This window comes from Chenopodium album, chromosome 20 (assembly GCF_948465745.1).
Source record: "Chenopodium album chromosome 20, dcCheAlbu1.1, whole genome shotgun sequence".
Taxonomy (NCBI): Eukaryota; Viridiplantae; Streptophyta; class Magnoliopsida; order Caryophyllales; family Amaranthaceae; genus Chenopodium; species Chenopodium album.
Window position 1 is genome coordinate 8,044,694 of NC_137853.1, and position 19,053 is coordinate 8,063,746.

The window sequence follows — 19,053 nt, forward strand, 5'->3', positions numbered from 1 at the left end:
AGATAGATGCAGAACAGTTTTGACACTCCTTGAAGGTATATGTAACTACAACTTAATATACACTTTGCTGACTTGGATGAAATGTGTGCTAATGTACCTTTATTTATCATCTCAAACAGGAATTAGAAGAGTTTGCATGGTGAGAATTGCATCAAGGCATCAAAGGGCACAAGACTGGAATGATGAGGACTTGTGTCCTAAAATAGCTAAGCCACTCAGAGAAATCAGCAAAGCTACAAGCACATGCAGGGCATATCAGTCAAGTCCTGGAGAGTATGAGATTCATGAGGGGAAGTCTCAATTCCCTCTAAGTCTCAATAGCAAAATATTCTCATGTGGAGCTTGGCAGTTGTCTGGTATCCCCTGCAGACATGCAGTGAGGGCTATGCTTCATGCTAAAGTTGATCCTCACAACTATGTGAGCTCTTGGTATTCTGTAAAGACATACAAGCAGGCCTACTGCCATGCCATACACCCTATCCCAGACTTCTCTCAATGGCCACCAGCTGATCCTAACCACCCCACCCAGATTGCTCCATCAAAGATGAAGAGAGGTGTTGGAAGGCCAAGCAGAAACAGAAGAAGGGAAGAGGGTGAAGAGCAACCAGGCAAGAGGGCAAGAACTGTGAGATGCTGCAGCTGTGGTAATTTTGGCCACAACAAAAAGACTTGCAAGGGAGGTCTAACTGGGAAGGAATTAAAGGCAAGTGAGGCATTGGTGGTTAAAAATCCAAAGGTGAGGGATCAATCAAATGCTGCCAAGGAAGCTGCTGCAAAGTCCAAGGCTGCTGGAGCTGCAACAGAGATCTCTTCATCTTAGATGTCCAGCCAACCTCAAGACCTATCTCAGTCACAGCCATGAAGCTAATCTGCTAATGCTAGTTGTCCTGTTCTTCTGATGTAATAATCTTAGGGAACTTACTTTTTTTTTGTCTTCAAACATAATCTGCTAATGCTAGTTGTCCTGTTCTCCTGGTATTTTTTTTGTGTTGGAACAAATGTTTAACTTGATTAACTTGTTTTTTTGGAACAATATTTTGTGCAAACAGTTGTCCTATTGTTTTGGGATCAATTGCTTATAATCAATTAAGTCTTATGTTTTTGCCACTTTGTGAATTGGTAATGCACTTATTTTATTGTATTGTCAAAAAATTATTATCTCTTTATTCAAAATATGGAAAATATCTCAATTTTCCCAAGTTTTTATTGTCAAAAAGCAACTCATGTCTTGATTCCAAAATATGGAAAATATCCCAATAAACCCATGTTTTTATTCCAAAAAAAAAACACCAACTACATTAGAGTTTCACAATTACAAGACATTAACTAATTTCATCTATTTCAAAGTAACTACAAGCAACACCAAATACATCACCACAGCCAATTTAACTACCATGTACATAAAATCCGCAAATTCATCAGTTTTGTGCATAAACTCTGCAAATTCAGCCCTTAATGCATGTATATATGCTGCATCTCCTTGCCTTCCACCACTGTCCCTTAGCATTTGATCTTCCCTGACCCACATAAAAAAAACACAGACCCTACACTTATAATACGCCCTTCTAGGATTCGATTGAGTTCGAAAACCTTATGTCTGCATATCTTGGTGGTTGGCAATTGCAGTTCATGCCTCTGAACCAAGCCCCTTCAACACTGATTCTCCTTGAAGATTCATCCCTGCAAGAAGAAGCCATTGATGAGCATGAGTTTTCAAAGAGAAAAGAAGAGAAGAGAACAGTAGGGAAAAGAAGATAAAAATGTCAAGAACTAGAGAAGTTTAAATAGAAAAGAGAGGAAAGAGGGAAAAATCGAAAAAAAAGGAGGGAAAATAACAAGAATTTTGGAGGGAGTACTTAGGGTAAGGGCATTTTAGTATTTCCATCTCCCATACTCCTTAAACAAGCCAAAACCCCCTACTTAACGTTTAGTTAACGTTTGATTAGAGAAAAGATCACTGTAGCAATTAGGCTTAAATATTAGGGGCACTGCTGATAATGAAAACTTAATGAGGTTCACCATTGATAAAAGTCAAATCTTTGAGGGTACCAGTGATAAAATCCCTTAAAAAAATGCGTAGCTTTTATGGTAGATTTTTTTTTTTTTTTCTATCTTTATTTTTTATTTTTTATTTTTTATGGTAGTTATTTTTTAGAAAAATGAAGGTGGTTTTTTTTTAATAATAAAGAAAATAAAAAATGAAAGGGGTATTTTGAGAAAGAAAATTTATCACCCAAAACCCCCTTTCACTTTATATATTACTATAGATAAATTTGAACCTGGTATTAATTAAACTTTGATATGTATATGGATAGAAAAAAATTATCAACTAGGGCTTCAATCGATATTGAATTGCCTTGAATAATACTTCGTATGAAGTACTTGAAAAGGGGTTTTGACTTTTGAGGAGGGTTTAAGGCTTCAGGTTAAGGAAGGTATCTATAGGACAAGGCATGAGAGAATCTAAGGCAGGACAAACGCGAGACATCATCAGTTTGGTGCCAGTTAACACACTGGTAGACCAGCATAGCTCATTTTCCCCAAACGGCACACTGAAATAAAGCTCACATTGGCATTTGAGGGTTACACGCCTAGTATGAGCACGCACGATAAGCAAGGTATTAAGTAATTAAGTCTACCTTTGGAAGACTCAGGGTCCGTTTGAATGGTTTGGTTGTGATTCTGTAGAATCAATGGACGATCCATCAAGCAAAATAAGAATGGACCTCAAATGTAAACTTCTGCTCTTCTGTTACTAGCCACAGAAAATAGAACCATACTTGTAAATAAAATTCATAGTTGCACAGCATTTTCATCAACTTGAAACAAGTGTGATACATTTTTAGGGGTACAAATGACGGTAATAGCTAAGATGAACAGGATGCTAGATTGACAGTAAAGTCCAAAATATAGAGCTGAGTATACTACAGTTAAGTCATTAACTTTCATACCCTTGCTCAACAAGTATCCAGCCATTTCAGTCAGATATGATCCTTAAAACACAGCAGAGCATTATGGGAATGATTTCCTTGTCTGTGTCAGGTACTTCTAACAAGTCGGACATAGTCAAAGTGCGCGGATAAAATAGAACCAAGTTGTATGCACTATGAGATGGAAAATGATGGAGAGGCTGCTCGTCAAAAATCGGAAGAGAGCTGTGTTGTTACTCATTATTATTAGACTTCCTGTAAGGCATGAACCTATGGTCCTTTGAAGCATTTCTCCTCCTCTTCTTTTCCATATAAGAATCCAGCTTACCTTTTTCCTGATTATCGACAATTGATCAATTAGTAATAGATACACGTAATTTCTTAATCATCCATCAATAATAAGCAAGAGGTAAGCACATACCTTGAGATCTTTGAATTTCTCCATGTGAATCATATCTCGGATTTCAGCTGCAACAAGAGAATCAAATAAGCATGTGCAAGCATATTATTCCACATTAGCTCATGGCAATAACAGATTAAAAGGTTGAGTAATACATAGCTCACAAGTCTGAGCTAAAGGATATCACAGGTTAAATAAATAATGGGCAAAATTTGCCTAAATAGCACCAATTATGGGCGAGTTTATGGTTGGGTGTAATAATCACTCTGAAGAGAACCACATTAGTCTTAGCCACAATATCAACTAAGCCAAGGTGTGTGTCATTAATCATAAATGACTCCGGAGACCTCAGAATCCATTGGAGACAGGGAGTTCATTATTTTATTATTTTCCCCTCTTTTCAAAAAAAATACCCTTGTATCACATGACCATATTGACCACCATCATTTTCATCATCCTCAATCTCTCCTCTCCTTAAACAAACCAAATTCTCTCAAAAACCTTCGCTGGCGTTAGTTAAGAAAACTTTTCACCTCTTCTTTCCCTTCTCTCCCTCTTCCCAATTCTCATCACTTCCCTGCATATACCTTGCTTAAACCTCCATTCATCTAATTCAAAGTTTCACATCTTTTTTTAAGAGGAAGCCTATATGGTGAAAGATCCCATACTTTCATTTCGTTAAAAATCCAAAAAGAATTAAAGAAAGCGAAAATGTCAAAGAAAGGAGCAAAGGGTTTGATTACAGAGAAATTTGCAAGATTTAACAAAGGATAAAGATTTTTTTTATTTTTTATTTTTTTTTTTAAATTAAGAAAGACCCCAAATGAGAAGAGAAAATGGAAAAGGAGGTGGAAAGGATTACATTTCTTTGCAAAATAGGGACGCTTTCCTTGCTTTACTGCTTCCCTTGCCTTCTTTTTGTGTTCAGAAAGAATTTGGTTTCTCCTGAGTTTTGTAGAGTCGGACTTCATTTGTTTGTCCTATGAAAACCCATAAATCAGAAATTAAATGAAATGACAATCATATAAGGATTAAAGGTATTAGCTCCAAGCAAAAACAATAATGAAACTGACATCACAAAAGCTGCTCATAAAACAAAAACTTTGAGGCAAATATACTTACAATCAAGGCAATGCGATTTTTTAATTCTGTAATTTTTTCAGGGTCTTTAGATGACTCCAGCAACTTCTTCAATTCCTGTGAGAAGATGAAAATATTATGATGATGACTCAAAAGACAAAACATTGTTTGAAACAACTCAAACAAGACACAGCACCAGATAGCCAGATAAACGTACTTGCTTTTCAGCGGGAAGGTTCTCTTCATAGATGAAATTATATCTCTTCTTGAACCTGCATTGTACACAAAGTTCATGTTAATATTTGAATGATGTAACAATGCAACTTTCATCAAATGTGTGTCAGATCATAGTTAGATCATCATATTTTTACTTCATATCATACACTTTCATGAGGCCGATACACAAATTTCATCGCCTATCTCTAAGATGCACCGTTCTGTTATCCGCATATATAAAGAACAAGAATTGAATAAAAAAATTAATATCAATGTCAGAATTAACTATTCTCAAAGATCAGCATTTGTGAGATTCTGGCACAAACTAGACTATAACATGAACATATTCACTGATAATTTATTACAAAAATAAATAAATGAATGAAATAATTAAAGGTTATCTAAAACAAGAAAAATAATAATAAAAAAAAAAAACGCAGAATGGCAGACAAGTTTTAAACAGGAACCTTACCCCTCTTCATCAAGATTGCCACAAAGAGATTCAAAACGTGGATCGCGTACTACCTGTTGATCACATTATAAGAGTAAATTAGCATATTGATAATACGAAATAAAGCTTACTTAATCAGCCTAAACATTCAAAGGGATAATATCAGCCTATGTAACTCTGAATCTTCATTTGCTTTGAAGTAGCTACATCAAATACTAGACACTCAACATTGGTGTGAATTTGGATACTTCCTTTTGGGACAACAACAGGAAAAAAAAATCAGAAATTGGCCGAGTCTAACACACTTGGATACATACCTGTATCTTGACACTTTTAGCCGAGTTAGAGTAACATCGATATAGAGAATGATAAACCAGAATCCCCTAACTTATCACTCTTGCAATTCAAAGCATAAAAAGATATCACAGAAGCTTAGATATTGGTCATGTTTCATCAACACATCTGAGTTTTAGCTCTCATCCCAAGAAACAGGAAATCTAACATATCAAAATGTCGATCACCCTCAGAAAACATAAAAAAAAATGGTAAGTCTCACCAATTATTCAGGTATACAATAACTGTCTTATGCACTGAAGATATCAGTACTGCACATAGAAAGGTGAAAATGTCTACTTAAGTTTAACTTAAAACCTAAGCAAGCACTAAATAAAGATAGATCATCCCATATTAGAGCAACAAAGAGCGCACTTCAGATGATTTCCTCTGTTTCAGAGCTCAAACACGTCTAATTTCCAAAGGAAAACTAGAGACAGATGGCTAGGCTCTTATTTTAGATTAACAAGATCATAAATTGACAACTTCATGATTAATCCCATAGTAAAAATTTGATTGTAGAAATCCCAATTGTAGACAGATGGTGAGACTTTCATATAAGGAACAACACTATGATAATATCCCGAGCACCCTAAAAAGTAAAAAGGATCATCGCAATCATAATATTCCAATCCCCCTAGAAAGGAACATCGAGATCATAATATTCCAATCCCCTTAGAAAGTAATGAACAACAAACTTGCTTGCTTTGGACATAAATGTATCATAATCATAATATAGTACTCGTCATATGTAAAACACAGGTGTTATGAAGCTGACCTTCTTAGGCACTTGAATCACTTCTCTGAATCTACTAACCGGCTTTTTGCTACTCACCTCCATTGGCCTTCATTCGAAAAACCAATACAAATACTCAATTCCAATTCCCAAACAATAGCACAAATATACATACTCCATATCAATTAGCACAAATTAACAATAAGCAAGAAACCCATACATGTTTTTGTTAGCTCGCTTAGCTTTGTTCTCGGTTTCGCGCTTTCGGTGCAAGGCAAGGGTACCATCGGAGCGAGCCTTCTGCAACTCTCCAAAAGGCACATCAGCAAGTTCATTCTCTATTTCAGCTTCCTCCTAAAATGACAAAAAATTCCCCAAAAAATAAAATTAACACAAAAACTCAACTATCATACTTAAATCCCAAATGTATATCAAACCAAGTAATTCAACAAACTAACATCTTCTTCACTCGAAGAATCCTCGTTTTCTTCGAATTTAATTTTATTCGAAGCAGGGTTTAACTCCGCTTTCATAGTTCCGTCCTAAAATTAAAGGGTTTAGCAACAAATTAGCAACCAAATTAAATTCTTCTAGCTTAAGATATGAATAGAAACGATAATACTGGTTATCATATATTAGTAATTAAATTAACCATAACTAATAATTCGACAATCTATTCACAAATAACCCTAAATTGAATCAAAAAAACGATTAACAGAATATTGAGAAATCGATATTCGATTATGAAAAATAACATCTTACCACAGAATGGAGAACTCAAAAGTACGCTTCAAAGGAGGAAAGAGAAAGCGAGAGTGAGTTTGAGGAGTCAGCTATGGAGAAATTGGTTTAGGGGGCGCAAAGCTCTGTTGAGCGAGAGTGACTTTTTTTTTTTTTTTAGCAAAATTTGCACTTTACCAAATAACCAACCACAAATAAGGAAATTTTGACAATTATCACCCTCTATTACCCCCTTCTATTTTTTTTTTTTTTTTGAAAATTACCACATTCTATTTTCAAAAATACCAAAAGTTATCACCTTTTTGCCTTCCAATTACCACATAACATTATTTTGGGCCCATTCTTTCCCTTCCCTCCCTATTTTCCTCACATTTCTCATTCCCAACTCGATTCTCATCCCCCTTTTCACTTTTTTCCCCAAAAAATCAAAAACACTTCAATTCACTCCTCCAAATCAAAATTGACGAACAATTATTGGTGGTTTGGGGGGGAGGGAAAAAGTGAAAGGGGAGATGAGAATCCAAATGGGAATGAAAAATGGGAGGGAAATAGGGAGGGAAGGTAAAGAATGGGCCCAAAATGACGTCATGTGATAGTTGCGAGGCAAGAAGGTGGTAACTTTTGATGTTTTTGAGAATAGAAAGTGGTAATTTTCAAAAAAAAAAAAAAAAAAAAAAAAAAATAGAAAGTGGTAATTGTCAAAATTTCCCACAAATAATCAAATTTAGGAAATTACATATATACCCCTCAACTAGTACATGAAAAAACGCATATACCCCACCACTGATACTTAAAAAGAGGAATTAACTTTACAATTGTAATAAACCTACTACCTTCGTTTTTTTTTAGTTGACACGTATTCCTTTTTAGGAAGTTTCTTTTTAGTTGACGCGTTTCTTTTTTGGGTAAATTTTTTACCTTGCATTTACAAGGTACCCCACTTGCTTATTCACTCTCTATCACTCTCTCTCCTCTCCTTAATATATGTGCCTAAATCAAACGCGTCAACTAAATAGAAACGGAGGAAGTATTATTTAAGGGTAATGTTATATGTAGCCCTTAGGGCTCTATATAAGCATTAAATATACTTGCTAAAATGGAATTAAGTTGGGAATTCATGACAAAATCACGCGCAAATCGATGTAATTAATGTTAATTTTTCCTCAATATTTCCCTTTTTAGCTTCTTATACATAACTCTTAGGGCCTGTTCATATTTACTTAATTTCAGTTCAGTTCAGTTCAGTTCAGCTCCAGTTCAGTTCAGTTCAGCTCTTAGGGCCTGTTCACATTTACTTAATTTCAGTTCAGTTCAGTTCCAATCAGTTCAGTTCAGTTCAGTTCAGCTCTTAATTTCCCTCTCACATAAAATATTCATTTCAGCTCAATTCAGTTCAGTTAGTTCAGCTCTTAATTTCCCTCTCACATAAAATATTCATTTCAGCTCAATTCAGTTCAATTCAGTTCAGTTCAGTTCAGTTCAGCTCAGTTCAGTAAATATGAACATGCCCTTAATTTCCCTCTCACATAAAATATTCAATTCAGTTCAGTTCAGTTCAGTTCCAATCAGTTCAGTTCAGTTCAGCTCAGTTCAGTAATGTGTTTATCATTTTCCATTATTTAAAATATTTTGTGTATTTATATATATAAATAGATAAAATAAATTATACTCTTTTCCTATGTGATTAATTGTCTACAGTCTATTTTCCAAGTCCAAAGCACATTTTAATCACGCACCCTTAATCTTAACAAACACTTGATATAATTTCTTGAAAAGTTTAAGAAATTTATTAATAGTTATTGATAAAAGTACTAATACATCATTATTGTGGAATAGTACCACCATAGAACATGATGCGTCCAAATCTATTAGTCCATCCATAATCAACAACATGATAATGTGAATCGTCTGTATAAGTTTCAATCTCATGAGGGTCATTATCTTCCTTCAAATTTTCATCCAACACTACAATTGAATGACAATAAGCAGAATATTTAGGGTCTGCGATACCACGGTAGCCATTTCCAATAGGTGGTAAAGGTTGATCCACAGGGCCATAAGCTTCTCCACCAAATGTGACTTTAGTTGCTAACATTGACAATCCAGTGAATATTTCTTTAGGCCAAAATCCTTGTACAGTATTTTCATCCCCAAATGTAAGCCACCAATTTCCATCTTTCGGATCCTTTGTAATTACACATTAAACAAACCAAGTATAAATTATAATCCCTTAATTGACAACTTAATTAAAGCACAAAGATTACATTAATTGATTAACGTAACACTCTTCCATATATTCGTTCTTTTTTGTTCTATTTGTTTTTTATTTTAATTGGTTATTTTATTCTACTCACTGTGATTTATTCTATGGAACTTGTTAACAGATGCCCCCAAGACGTTTGATAAGCCATTAAAATATTTGAAAATGCATGTCAAAATCATGCTTCGATCGATATAATTGCATTTAATTTAATATAATATTTTTCTTTTTAATTAGCTTATCCAATGCCTATAGACCTTTACCACTTTTTTTTTTTTGAAGAAATTCTCTTTGTTAACAACAAAGTTTTTATTTTCTTAATGGTGAATTGTAAACAAACTTATTATCTTTGGTAAACTCGTATTATTGTCTACCAAAGATAAATACAATTTTAACTAAAATGCTAACCATGGTTAGTTTTATTTTAGATATATATGTATATATATATCGACATATATACATATATACATATATATATACATATATACATATATATATAGTATATATGTATATATGTATGTATATATGTATATATCTAAAATAAAACTTCGTATAATTTAATTGTTAAAAAAAATCAAAAACTAACTCCTCGATCTTACCCACCAGCAACCAGACACCAGCGCCCCTTTCCCCCTCACTGACCGGTGCCCAACCCCCTTGGCCGGCACACAACCTCCTCCCCGACTGCCAACTCCACCCCCTCCCCTTTCCCCTAGCTACCCTCAACACTAACAGCCCCCACCTACACCCTTTCCCGAAACGACGAACCCCAAACCCTAAATCCCCACCGGTAACTTGTTTTGCTTCCACAATCGTCAAATTAATTTCAATTACTTGCAATTCACATAATTTCTTGTTCAATTGTGAGGAATTAGGGTTCCGATTACCAAAAATTCACAAATTTCGTCTGATTTTTTTTTATCGTTTTCAATGGTGGTGAGGTGCGAGAAAGGAGAGAAGACGGGGAAGGGTGTTCGGAGGGGTCGAAATGTGATTTCTAGAAGGTGAAGAGCGCGATTTGAGGTAGTTGTTGGGATTTTGATATAAGTTAATCATTAATGTTATAAGTAGCTTAATACATAAAGTATAATGTTACCAAAGATAATAAATTTTTTACAATTCACCACTGAGAAAATTAAAAACTTTGGTGTTACTATACCAAAGAGAATTTTCCTTTTTTTTTTAACGGGTTCTTTCTCTCTCTTTGTTTTACTATGATACTTTATCTTACTCCCACTCACAATTTTCAATAATAATTTCTTAATAAGTTGCATGTTTACACTAACTTAGGCCCTGTTCTCTTCACCTTAAAAAAATAATATTAAGTAAAAATAATTTCAGTTCAGTAAAAATAAGTTCAGTTCAGTAAAATTAATTTCAGTTCAGTAAAAATAATTTTAGTTCAGTAAAAATAATTTCAGTTCAATAAAATTCAGTTTTCTTAAAGAAGAATTATAACAGAAAATCAGTAAAAATAATTTCAGTTCAGCAAAAATAATTTTAATTCAGTAAAATTAATTTAAGTTCAGTTAAAATAATTTAAGTTCAGCAAAAATAATTTTTGTTCAGCAAAAATAATTTCAGTTCAGCAAAATTAAGGTGAAGTGATCAGGGCCTTAATGGTAGATTTTTTGTTTTGTTTTGTTTTTTTTTTTTTTTAATAGGAGAGTATTTAATAAGCAACAACACAGATAAATTTAATTTAATGGATTCTTGATGCATGTATAACTTTTTAAGAAAAAAAAAAAAAAAAAAATCAAAGTCCAGTATTATCTACCTTAAATATACTGAAACTCATAATATATATTGCTCCTCCTCTTTTTGATGTTGGTTCAAGCACGTCGTCAATAGGTACGTCTTTATTAACATTAACAAATCCCGGACATAACATATTGAAACAGTGTACTTGAGAAAGACCAGCCTGTAAAATATAACAAAGGAATTTATATCTATATATTAAATCATCGTACTTTGAATACAAATGTATAATGCATCATCAGGCTATTTTCAATAACACTAGATTTTTGCATGCATGCATTATTTGGAATCTATAATTTGCATGCATATACGTGTGTTAGTGACTAGATAGGTATTATTCATATTGCTTCGAAAGGTAGTGTAAAAACATGTTGCTTCATACTTATGTTTAAGATATGACTTCTTGTTATAATGTTATACCACTTTAAGCGATCGAATTTAAAAAAAATAAAAATCAATTGTGGGATTCAACCAAAAACTTTAGCTTCTAACGTAGTATTAAAAATCAACATGACAAGAAGGTCACGGCTCACGGGTTTAAATCTCATCCAACATTTTTTTCATGTGGTATACTTAGCACTGTACGTGTACAAAGAACTCGATGTCGCATCCATATTTCAAGCCCAATGAGTCTTATGTAAAGGGGTGTGATAGAATATAAAAACCAATTCTAGTCTTATACTATTAGTTTTAAATTTTTGTTATGTTGGTCTTTTAGCAATAAGTATTATTTTTACAAAAGTGTACTCCCTTCGTCACTTTTAATTCTTTACACTTTGAATTTCTCGAATTGTAATGTTCATCTTTAACTAGGTATATATTCAATAATATTTCGATTTATAAGTCATTGAAGTATAAAAAATACATTTCAAGCTGAATCTAAAAAGCGATCTCATATGATATAGTTTTTTGAAATCTATAATTGTGAATTTTTACACTCAAAGTTATAAAAGTTGACTTTAAAGCATAAAGAATAAAAACTGAAGGAGGGAATAATAATTAGATAGAAAAAGATAATCATCATATACTTACATTAAGATATTGGAATTGTCGAGTGCGACCATCTTTGTTTATTGTAGGATTAATCTACATTATATTCATGCGGAAAAAAATGTGAAGTAGAAGATAACAAAATTAAAACAATTATTTAACAAATCAAACCACATAAACACTTTGTAGAAAAGATGATACAAGTACAACGGAATTAGCTAGCAGCGTAGTTGAATAAAAGTCTTTCTTTTCGTATCGAACTTCTATTTTGCCTTTTTTTTTCGCCTACTTATCAGTTAATTTTTGTAATTTTATTTTCAATTGTAAATTAATATCATTATATGTATAATTACATACATTAAACTTTCATTTATTAAGAATTTATGAATATTGAACTTAAAATAAGACTTTCTATACATTATACACGGTGATATGTTTGTAATGACTCACAAATGTGATTTTATGATCGATGATGATTAAGACGGTCTTACCCAAAAAAATCTTGTTTAATTTAGTAGTAGAGATGTGCTCATAGATTATCTATCATTTAATATTGTTGCGTGTTATCATTAAACCAAAATTTTTGATTATTTTGTGATAATATATATTATTAGTCAAGCAAAAACAATAAAAAGTTAATAGAATAAAAACTTGGTTGAAGACTTACTGTCCATCCAAATTGAATGGTTTCTTCTCCATTATTAAGTATCACTCCAGCCGAAGAATATTGAGAAGCGCTTACGTTAGCGTTATATACGCTAAGTACAACTTTTGCTCCATAATAATACTTTGCATTTGGAATGGGAGTTTGAACAACTGCAAACTGAGTAAAAACAAAAATTATTTAAAACAAGCTTGCATTCATCAAGGACAACATATTAACTTTATTAGGCAGACTTTCCTTAACTTTATGTTAAACAAGTTAAAGTTACTTTAAAAATATATAAAGTTACCCATACATATACTATATATAAAAATTATAATTTTTTTTACATGAAGTTTACCTTTAAAAAAAAATACTCATAATGATGTATTAGATTAAAGATTGCATATTAGATTTTATAAAATGTATTCATCATTAGAAAATACATATTAAATTACAATCAAATCATCACGAAATTGTTGTCAAAAAAAAAAAAAAAAAACAAATCATCACGAAACAAAAGTTACCCATAATTGGTTTAAAAGACCAAAAATATTTTTTTACCTTTCAATTGATCGTCTTTCAAATTTCAATGAAATTAACAAAATTTTACCTTAGCTTATATAAGACTTATTCTACCATGTTACAAGTAACTATCTTTCAGTTTCTCAAAAAAAAAAAGTAACTATCTTTCAAAAAAAAAAAAAAATGTTACAAGTAACTATTTTATTGTTAATGGTGATTTTTTTTTTTTTTTTTTTGTATTTAAAATAAAAAAGAAAAAAAAAACACTTACATGATTTTCCAAACTATTACTTTTGGTTCGTGAAGTATAATCATCTGTAAATCGTTTCATTTTGATAAAATCGTCCTTGCTCACTCTTTTAATAGGAATTGTTCCTGTTGGGCAACCTTCACCTCTTGACTTCATATTGGTAAGTACCTCTCTATCTTGAGAAATTTTTGACTCTTCTTCAAATGCGAGAGTAGATGGCTTCATCTAAAATTAAAATAAGCTTTATTAGATAAGTGCAACGAAATACTTGTATGTTAATTCGATATATATATTGCCAATTCGAATGAATTCAATTGAACCTCGGGATGGAACGAGTGGTTTGCCAGTAGTGGATGATCAAAAGCAGGTTGCTTATAAAAATCTACACAGTCGTATATGTCTCCATACTCATTCTGTAATTAAAAGAAATTAGTTAGTTTTATAACTTATGAATTGTATATAATAAAAAATCTTTTTTACCTTTTTAAATTTTCATTTCTTTTTTGAAAAAATGCCTTAAAATTTAAAATTTGTGAACAACTGCTTCATCCACTATTCACAATTTGAGAATATCTTCTAGTAGATTATTCCTAATGTATATACGTGCCAACCAAAAAGAATTGATATCTAGAGGTGAGCGAAAAACCTAAATTGAAAAGAATCGGATTTTTGAAAATATTTAATGACTTGTACCTAAACCGATACAATTCAAAACCGAGAACAACCCAAATTGATTACATCTTAACCGATAGTAATCGACCCATTTTAAACCAAAACTGTTTGATTCGACAAAAACCCATTGCAACCTGTACCTCATTGCACTGTACCATTTACAACCTGTAATCTGTTATGACCGAACCGTTTTAAACTCGTATCTTGCTATGGCCAAACTGTTTATAACATGTAACCTATTATGATCATATCGTTTACAACCCATTACCCATTATGACCAAAACTATATATTAACCCCTTAACCCGTTGTGTGAGCCATTCACAACCTGTAACCCGTTGTGACTGAAACACTTACGACTCATAACTTATTATGATCGAACCATTTACAACCCGTGTAACTTGTTTCCCCAATTTTTTCTATCTCCTTCTACATCCCACGTTTTTTCTCTCTCCTTTAACCCACTATTCAATAACCCAACTCGTTTTATGACCCTTACTAAGGGCCTGTTCTCATTGACTGAACTGAACTGAGCTGAGCTGAAGAGAACAGGCCCTAATTGTGAGTTTATAACCAAAGCTCTTCTGACTTGCTACCCAATTAAGCTGACGTGGATGTTTATGATTAAACCAATTACATCAAGACTCATTCCAATTTGTTACTTAAAACCTGATTTTGCTCTTAATTGTTTAAAACCTGTCTCAATTTTAACCTAACCCGTTTCAACTCACTACTCGATAAAACTAACTTCGTTAAGACTTAACTCAATTATTTCTTGACTCATTCCTTCTCATTATCTGATTGACTATATTCAATAATTATCTTAGTTTAACTCGATATGATTTAAACCAAAACTTGCTTTAAATTGGGTAAACTCATTTTCAAATCGACCTAGTTCAACAAAAACAGACTATGAATTGATAATGACTTAGCCCGTTTTTCACTTGATCTATAATGAACCGTAATCCATTTTCAAATTAAATTACTTCAACCTAATTAAACCAATTATAACCCGAATCGATTTTACCCAGTCCAATTTGTTTTTAACTGAACCATGTTCAAACTGACTAGTTTAACCCAAATAGAATATTACCTGAATCGATTTCAACCCAACCAGGTTAAGACCCAATCTATTTTGACTCGAAACCTGCTTCAAACTTGCAAAACTTGTATTTAAACCGACCGAGTTCAACCCAAACAAATTATGACCCGAAGCAATTACAACTCGACCCGATAAGGACCTTATCTATTTTGACCCTAAACCCAGGCCACTTTAAAGTGGAAAAACTCGTTTTCTTTTTTATTAGGATTCGACTTGTTTTCAAACTAACTAAGTTCAACCCAAAGTGATCGAATCGAACCAAAATCGCAAAATAAATAATTTAAGTGACATGTGGCACTAAATAATTGGTAAAAAAAAAAAAACTTAAAAGAAAATTTGGTCAAAAATATTTAAAAAAAAAAGAAAGAAAACCCAGTTTTTTTTCTCGACAACCACCCTAACCCCCGACTTCCGGCAGCCCTTCCTCCCTATCTGCGCTGGAACCCCCATTCCTATCGCCGGAACATCCATTTCCACCCCCACCCAGTGGTCAAAATATTTTTTTTTTTTAAAAAAGAAAACCCAGTGCCCCTCCTCCCTGTCTACGCTGGAACCCCCCATCCCCCACCACTGGAACCCCTAAACCTATCACCGAAACACCCATTTCCACCCCACCCAGCAGAAACCGACCCAACTCCCCCTAAAACCACCCCGATTTTCAACAAGAAATGTAAAAAAAACCTAAGCGGTAAGAGGGGTTTATTGGTGGAGTTTCGAGGGTTTTCGACGATGTTTCAGGAGTTAATGGTAGTTTTCGACGGAGTGTCGAGGGTTTATGGAGGTTTTCGACGGAGTTTTAGGGGTTTTCGGCAATGGTGGTTATGGTTGTTTCGAGGGTGGGATTTGGGTCCGGGGTGATTTCGACGGTAGATTTCATCGGCAAGGTGATCTTTGGTTTCGGGCGGCCGTTTTCATAGGTTTGCGGTGGCGGCCGGCCGGTTTGCGGTGGGGCTAGGGTAAGGTTGGGGTACCACGGTGGGTGGAGGGGTGGCTGATGGGATTTTTTTTTTAGTTTTTAATTTTTAAATTTTTTTTTCAACCAATTACAAAACGACACATGGCATCTTAATCTATCAAAACCGGTTACCAATAGGTAGGGGTGTTCAAAAAAACCCGACCCGATTGTCTCGACCCGATTTCCCGATGACCCGGTAAATACCCGATGGGAAATTTGGGGGAAAAAGCTGTTTTTTCGGGACGGTTACCCGACCCGGGAAAAATGCATGTTATCCGGGACGGGACATGGGTCGCATTTTGTAATTCTCGGGTACCCGATTTTCCGAAATATTTTTTTAAAAAAAAAAAGAAAAGAAAAAAAAACCCTCCCTCAAATTAAGCCCAGCCCACCAAACTAGGGTTCTTTCACACGCCTCCCACAGTCCCACATCTGCCTCCTCCTCCTCTCTCTCTCTTCTTGCATATCCTCTCTTTCTCTTCCTCCTTGAATTAAGCTCCTTAATCCTTTCTCGTCGATTTCCCATCTTCAACTCTCCACTTTCACCTTATATTTCCATTCCCTCCTTTCCTTTGTATCCCAAATCACCCACCCCCACTAAACTCCACCAAAAATCTCTAATGTCTACCTCAAGAACCCCACAACATCTCCTCGATTAATCGTGAGTTGCCGGAAAACAAATTTGGCGACTGATTCCATCATTGCCATGGCGTCTTCCTAAGCAAGAATTTGTCTTCCATTATCGGCATTACTGGGTTTTTTTTTTTTTATTTTTTTGGCAATTCAATTGGGAATCAATTGTAATTTTTTGGATTTTATTTTTGGGAAATCAATGGTTATAATGTGTGTTTATCTAACAAAAAAAAAATTAAATTACAGCAATTATAAATACCTAAAATTAATACTCCCTCCGTCCCTGAATGATAGTCACTTTTACCATTTTTGGTGACCCAAAATGTTAGTCGCATTTGCTTTTCTCAAGTACCATTAATATTATTTTTTTATCAAAATTCTCTCCCATTTGCAAAAATATTTGTGCAAATTTAACTTTCCCATGTAAATTTTACTTTTCCATGTACTTTAATTACTTTCTCTCTCTCTCTTTTTTTTTCATACCCAATGTAAATTTACTTTTTCAATGTACTTTTGCTACTTCTTATTTATGTTTATTAATTCCCGTGATTTTCTACCAAAAGTGACTATCAATTGGGGACGGAGGGAGTATAAGTATAATTTTTTTTTTTAAAAAAAAAAGAAATCCGGGTACCCTATGTCCCGACCTGAATAATTCGGGTACCCGGAACCCGGGTACCCGAGATATTCGGGTCGGGACATGGGACATATTAACAACTACCCGAAACTCCGGGTACCCGGATTTGAACACCCCTACCAATAGGTTAAGGACCAATAGAAGAAGATCCCCTATAAAGGTAGAATTATTAAATAAAAATTTAAAGGTGAGGTTAGCAGCGAATCGGCTAAAAGTGTGATTATTAGAATCAATTTTTCCTAAATATAAAATCATTTTAAAAAAACACCAAATTGAGGAAATGATTCATAATAAATATATCCTACAAGAACAAATTAAATTAAATAACATACCTTAATTGTTTTAACACTTGGTTTTTGGAGGAGCTCAAACTGTTTCTCATAATCAAGTTCTTCTCTAGTCAAACGATGACCTTTTGCTCTATGGTTAATTAGAAGTAACAACAAAGCTACCAAGCATGCTAGTTTCACATCCATTGCTCTGCAAATTAAGTTTTCATAAAATTAATCAATAAACTAAAAAACTATTTTCAATAATATTATTATTATGATTATTATATTATACATCTAAACCTCTAATTTGACTTCAATCGAATGCAACTCTTAAGAATATGTGTGTCACAAATTATATACTCGTAAGAGAAAGCTAAATAATTGAGAAATTATTTAATTTTTGACACCTGGCCTATCATTAAATTAAATTCACAAGAGATATTCTATCCAAACAAATCATTACAGATATGGAAAATATTGATCAATAGTATATATATAGCATTAAATACAATTAATATTGTTAAAGAAAAATCAATACATTAAATACTACTCCCTCCGTTTCAATATGATAGTTCCATATGGAATCAATCACATAAAATAAAAAAAGAAGAATATTTGGAATCATATAACTAATATATAAAGCTAAACTTTTAGTCAGGTCACGAGACAACGACACTTGGCATTTCAACTTTTCGCCAAGTGTCGCACCACCTTGGACAGATTTAAATAGACTTCATAAGATAAAAAAGTCAGTTGAGAATTTCATTTTCAATCAAATTAGGATAGAATTGAATTTTAGAATAAGATTGTTAGTTTAGAGTTTTATTTTCAATGAAATACCAAATAATAAACTTATAATTAGGCCACAAGACAACATTTAGCGTTTCAACTTTTTGTCAAGTATCGTACCACGTTGGATAGATATAGATAGATTTTGTAGCATAAAAAGTTAATTTAAAATTCTATTTTTAATCAAATTTGGTTTATTATTATTTAGAGTTTTATTTCAATAAAATACCAATATTTTATTTATACAAATTGAATTATAATTTTATCTTAAAAGTCCATAAATAACTCGGGCATCGCACGGGCACCAAACTAGTCTAACAAAAAAGTAAAAAACAATTCATAAATAGTTTTGCCTTATTTAAATTTTTTGATTTTTTAAAGAACACAAAGATTTATATGCGGTTGGCCGCACCGCACGGCCATCCACATTTTTTTAATTTTTTTTTTATATTTTCTCTCTCCTCTACCTTCCTCCATTTCTCTTCCTAACTTTCTCTCTCTAACCATCAATGGCCGATCTAGGTCTTCCGCCGCCGTCAGGTTCGTCGTCTCCATCCAGATCTCCTCGAAGCTCCAATCCAGATCGTCGTCACCGTCTTCGTTTCGTCGTCGTTGAAGCTCCTCAAACTCCAAACCAATCCAAACGTTTGTCGTCGTCTTCATATTTGCCGGGGAAATCAGC

General features: G+C 33.3%; 2 protein-coding genes across 2 annotated transcripts; both read right to left on the reverse strand.

Moving 5' to 3' along the window:
• Window positions 1-2,747: 2,747 nt before the first annotated feature.
• On the reverse strand, window positions 2,748-7,052 carry LOC145597962 (uncharacterized). Its single transcript, XM_081654242.1, has 10 exons — window positions 6,909-7,052; window positions 6,605-6,688; window positions 6,367-6,500; window positions 6,189-6,255; window positions 5,099-5,151; window positions 4,628-4,682; window positions 4,453-4,527; window positions 4,193-4,310; window positions 3,352-3,398; window positions 2,748-3,265 (listed from the first exon to the last, which is right to left on the reverse strand). Exons 2-10 carry the CDS (start codon window positions 6,677-6,679, stop codon window positions 3,164-3,166), a joined length of 726 nt encoding a protein of 241 aa, XP_081510368.1. The 5' UTR covers window positions 6,680-6,688; window positions 6,909-7,052; the 3' UTR covers window positions 2,748-3,163.
• A 1,657-nt stretch (window positions 7,053-8,709) lies between these two features.
• On the reverse strand, window positions 8,710-17,786 carry LOC145596737 (protein neprosin-like). Its single transcript, XM_081652943.1, has 6 exons — window positions 17,643-17,786; window positions 13,634-13,726; window positions 13,335-13,538; window positions 12,563-12,718; window positions 10,925-11,068; window positions 8,710-9,072 (listed from the first exon to the last, which is right to left on the reverse strand). Exons 1-6 carry the CDS (start codon window positions 17,784-17,786, stop codon window positions 8,710-8,712), a joined length of 1,104 nt encoding a protein of 367 aa, XP_081509069.1.
• Between the last annotated feature and the right edge of the window lie 1,267 nt (window positions 17,787-19,053).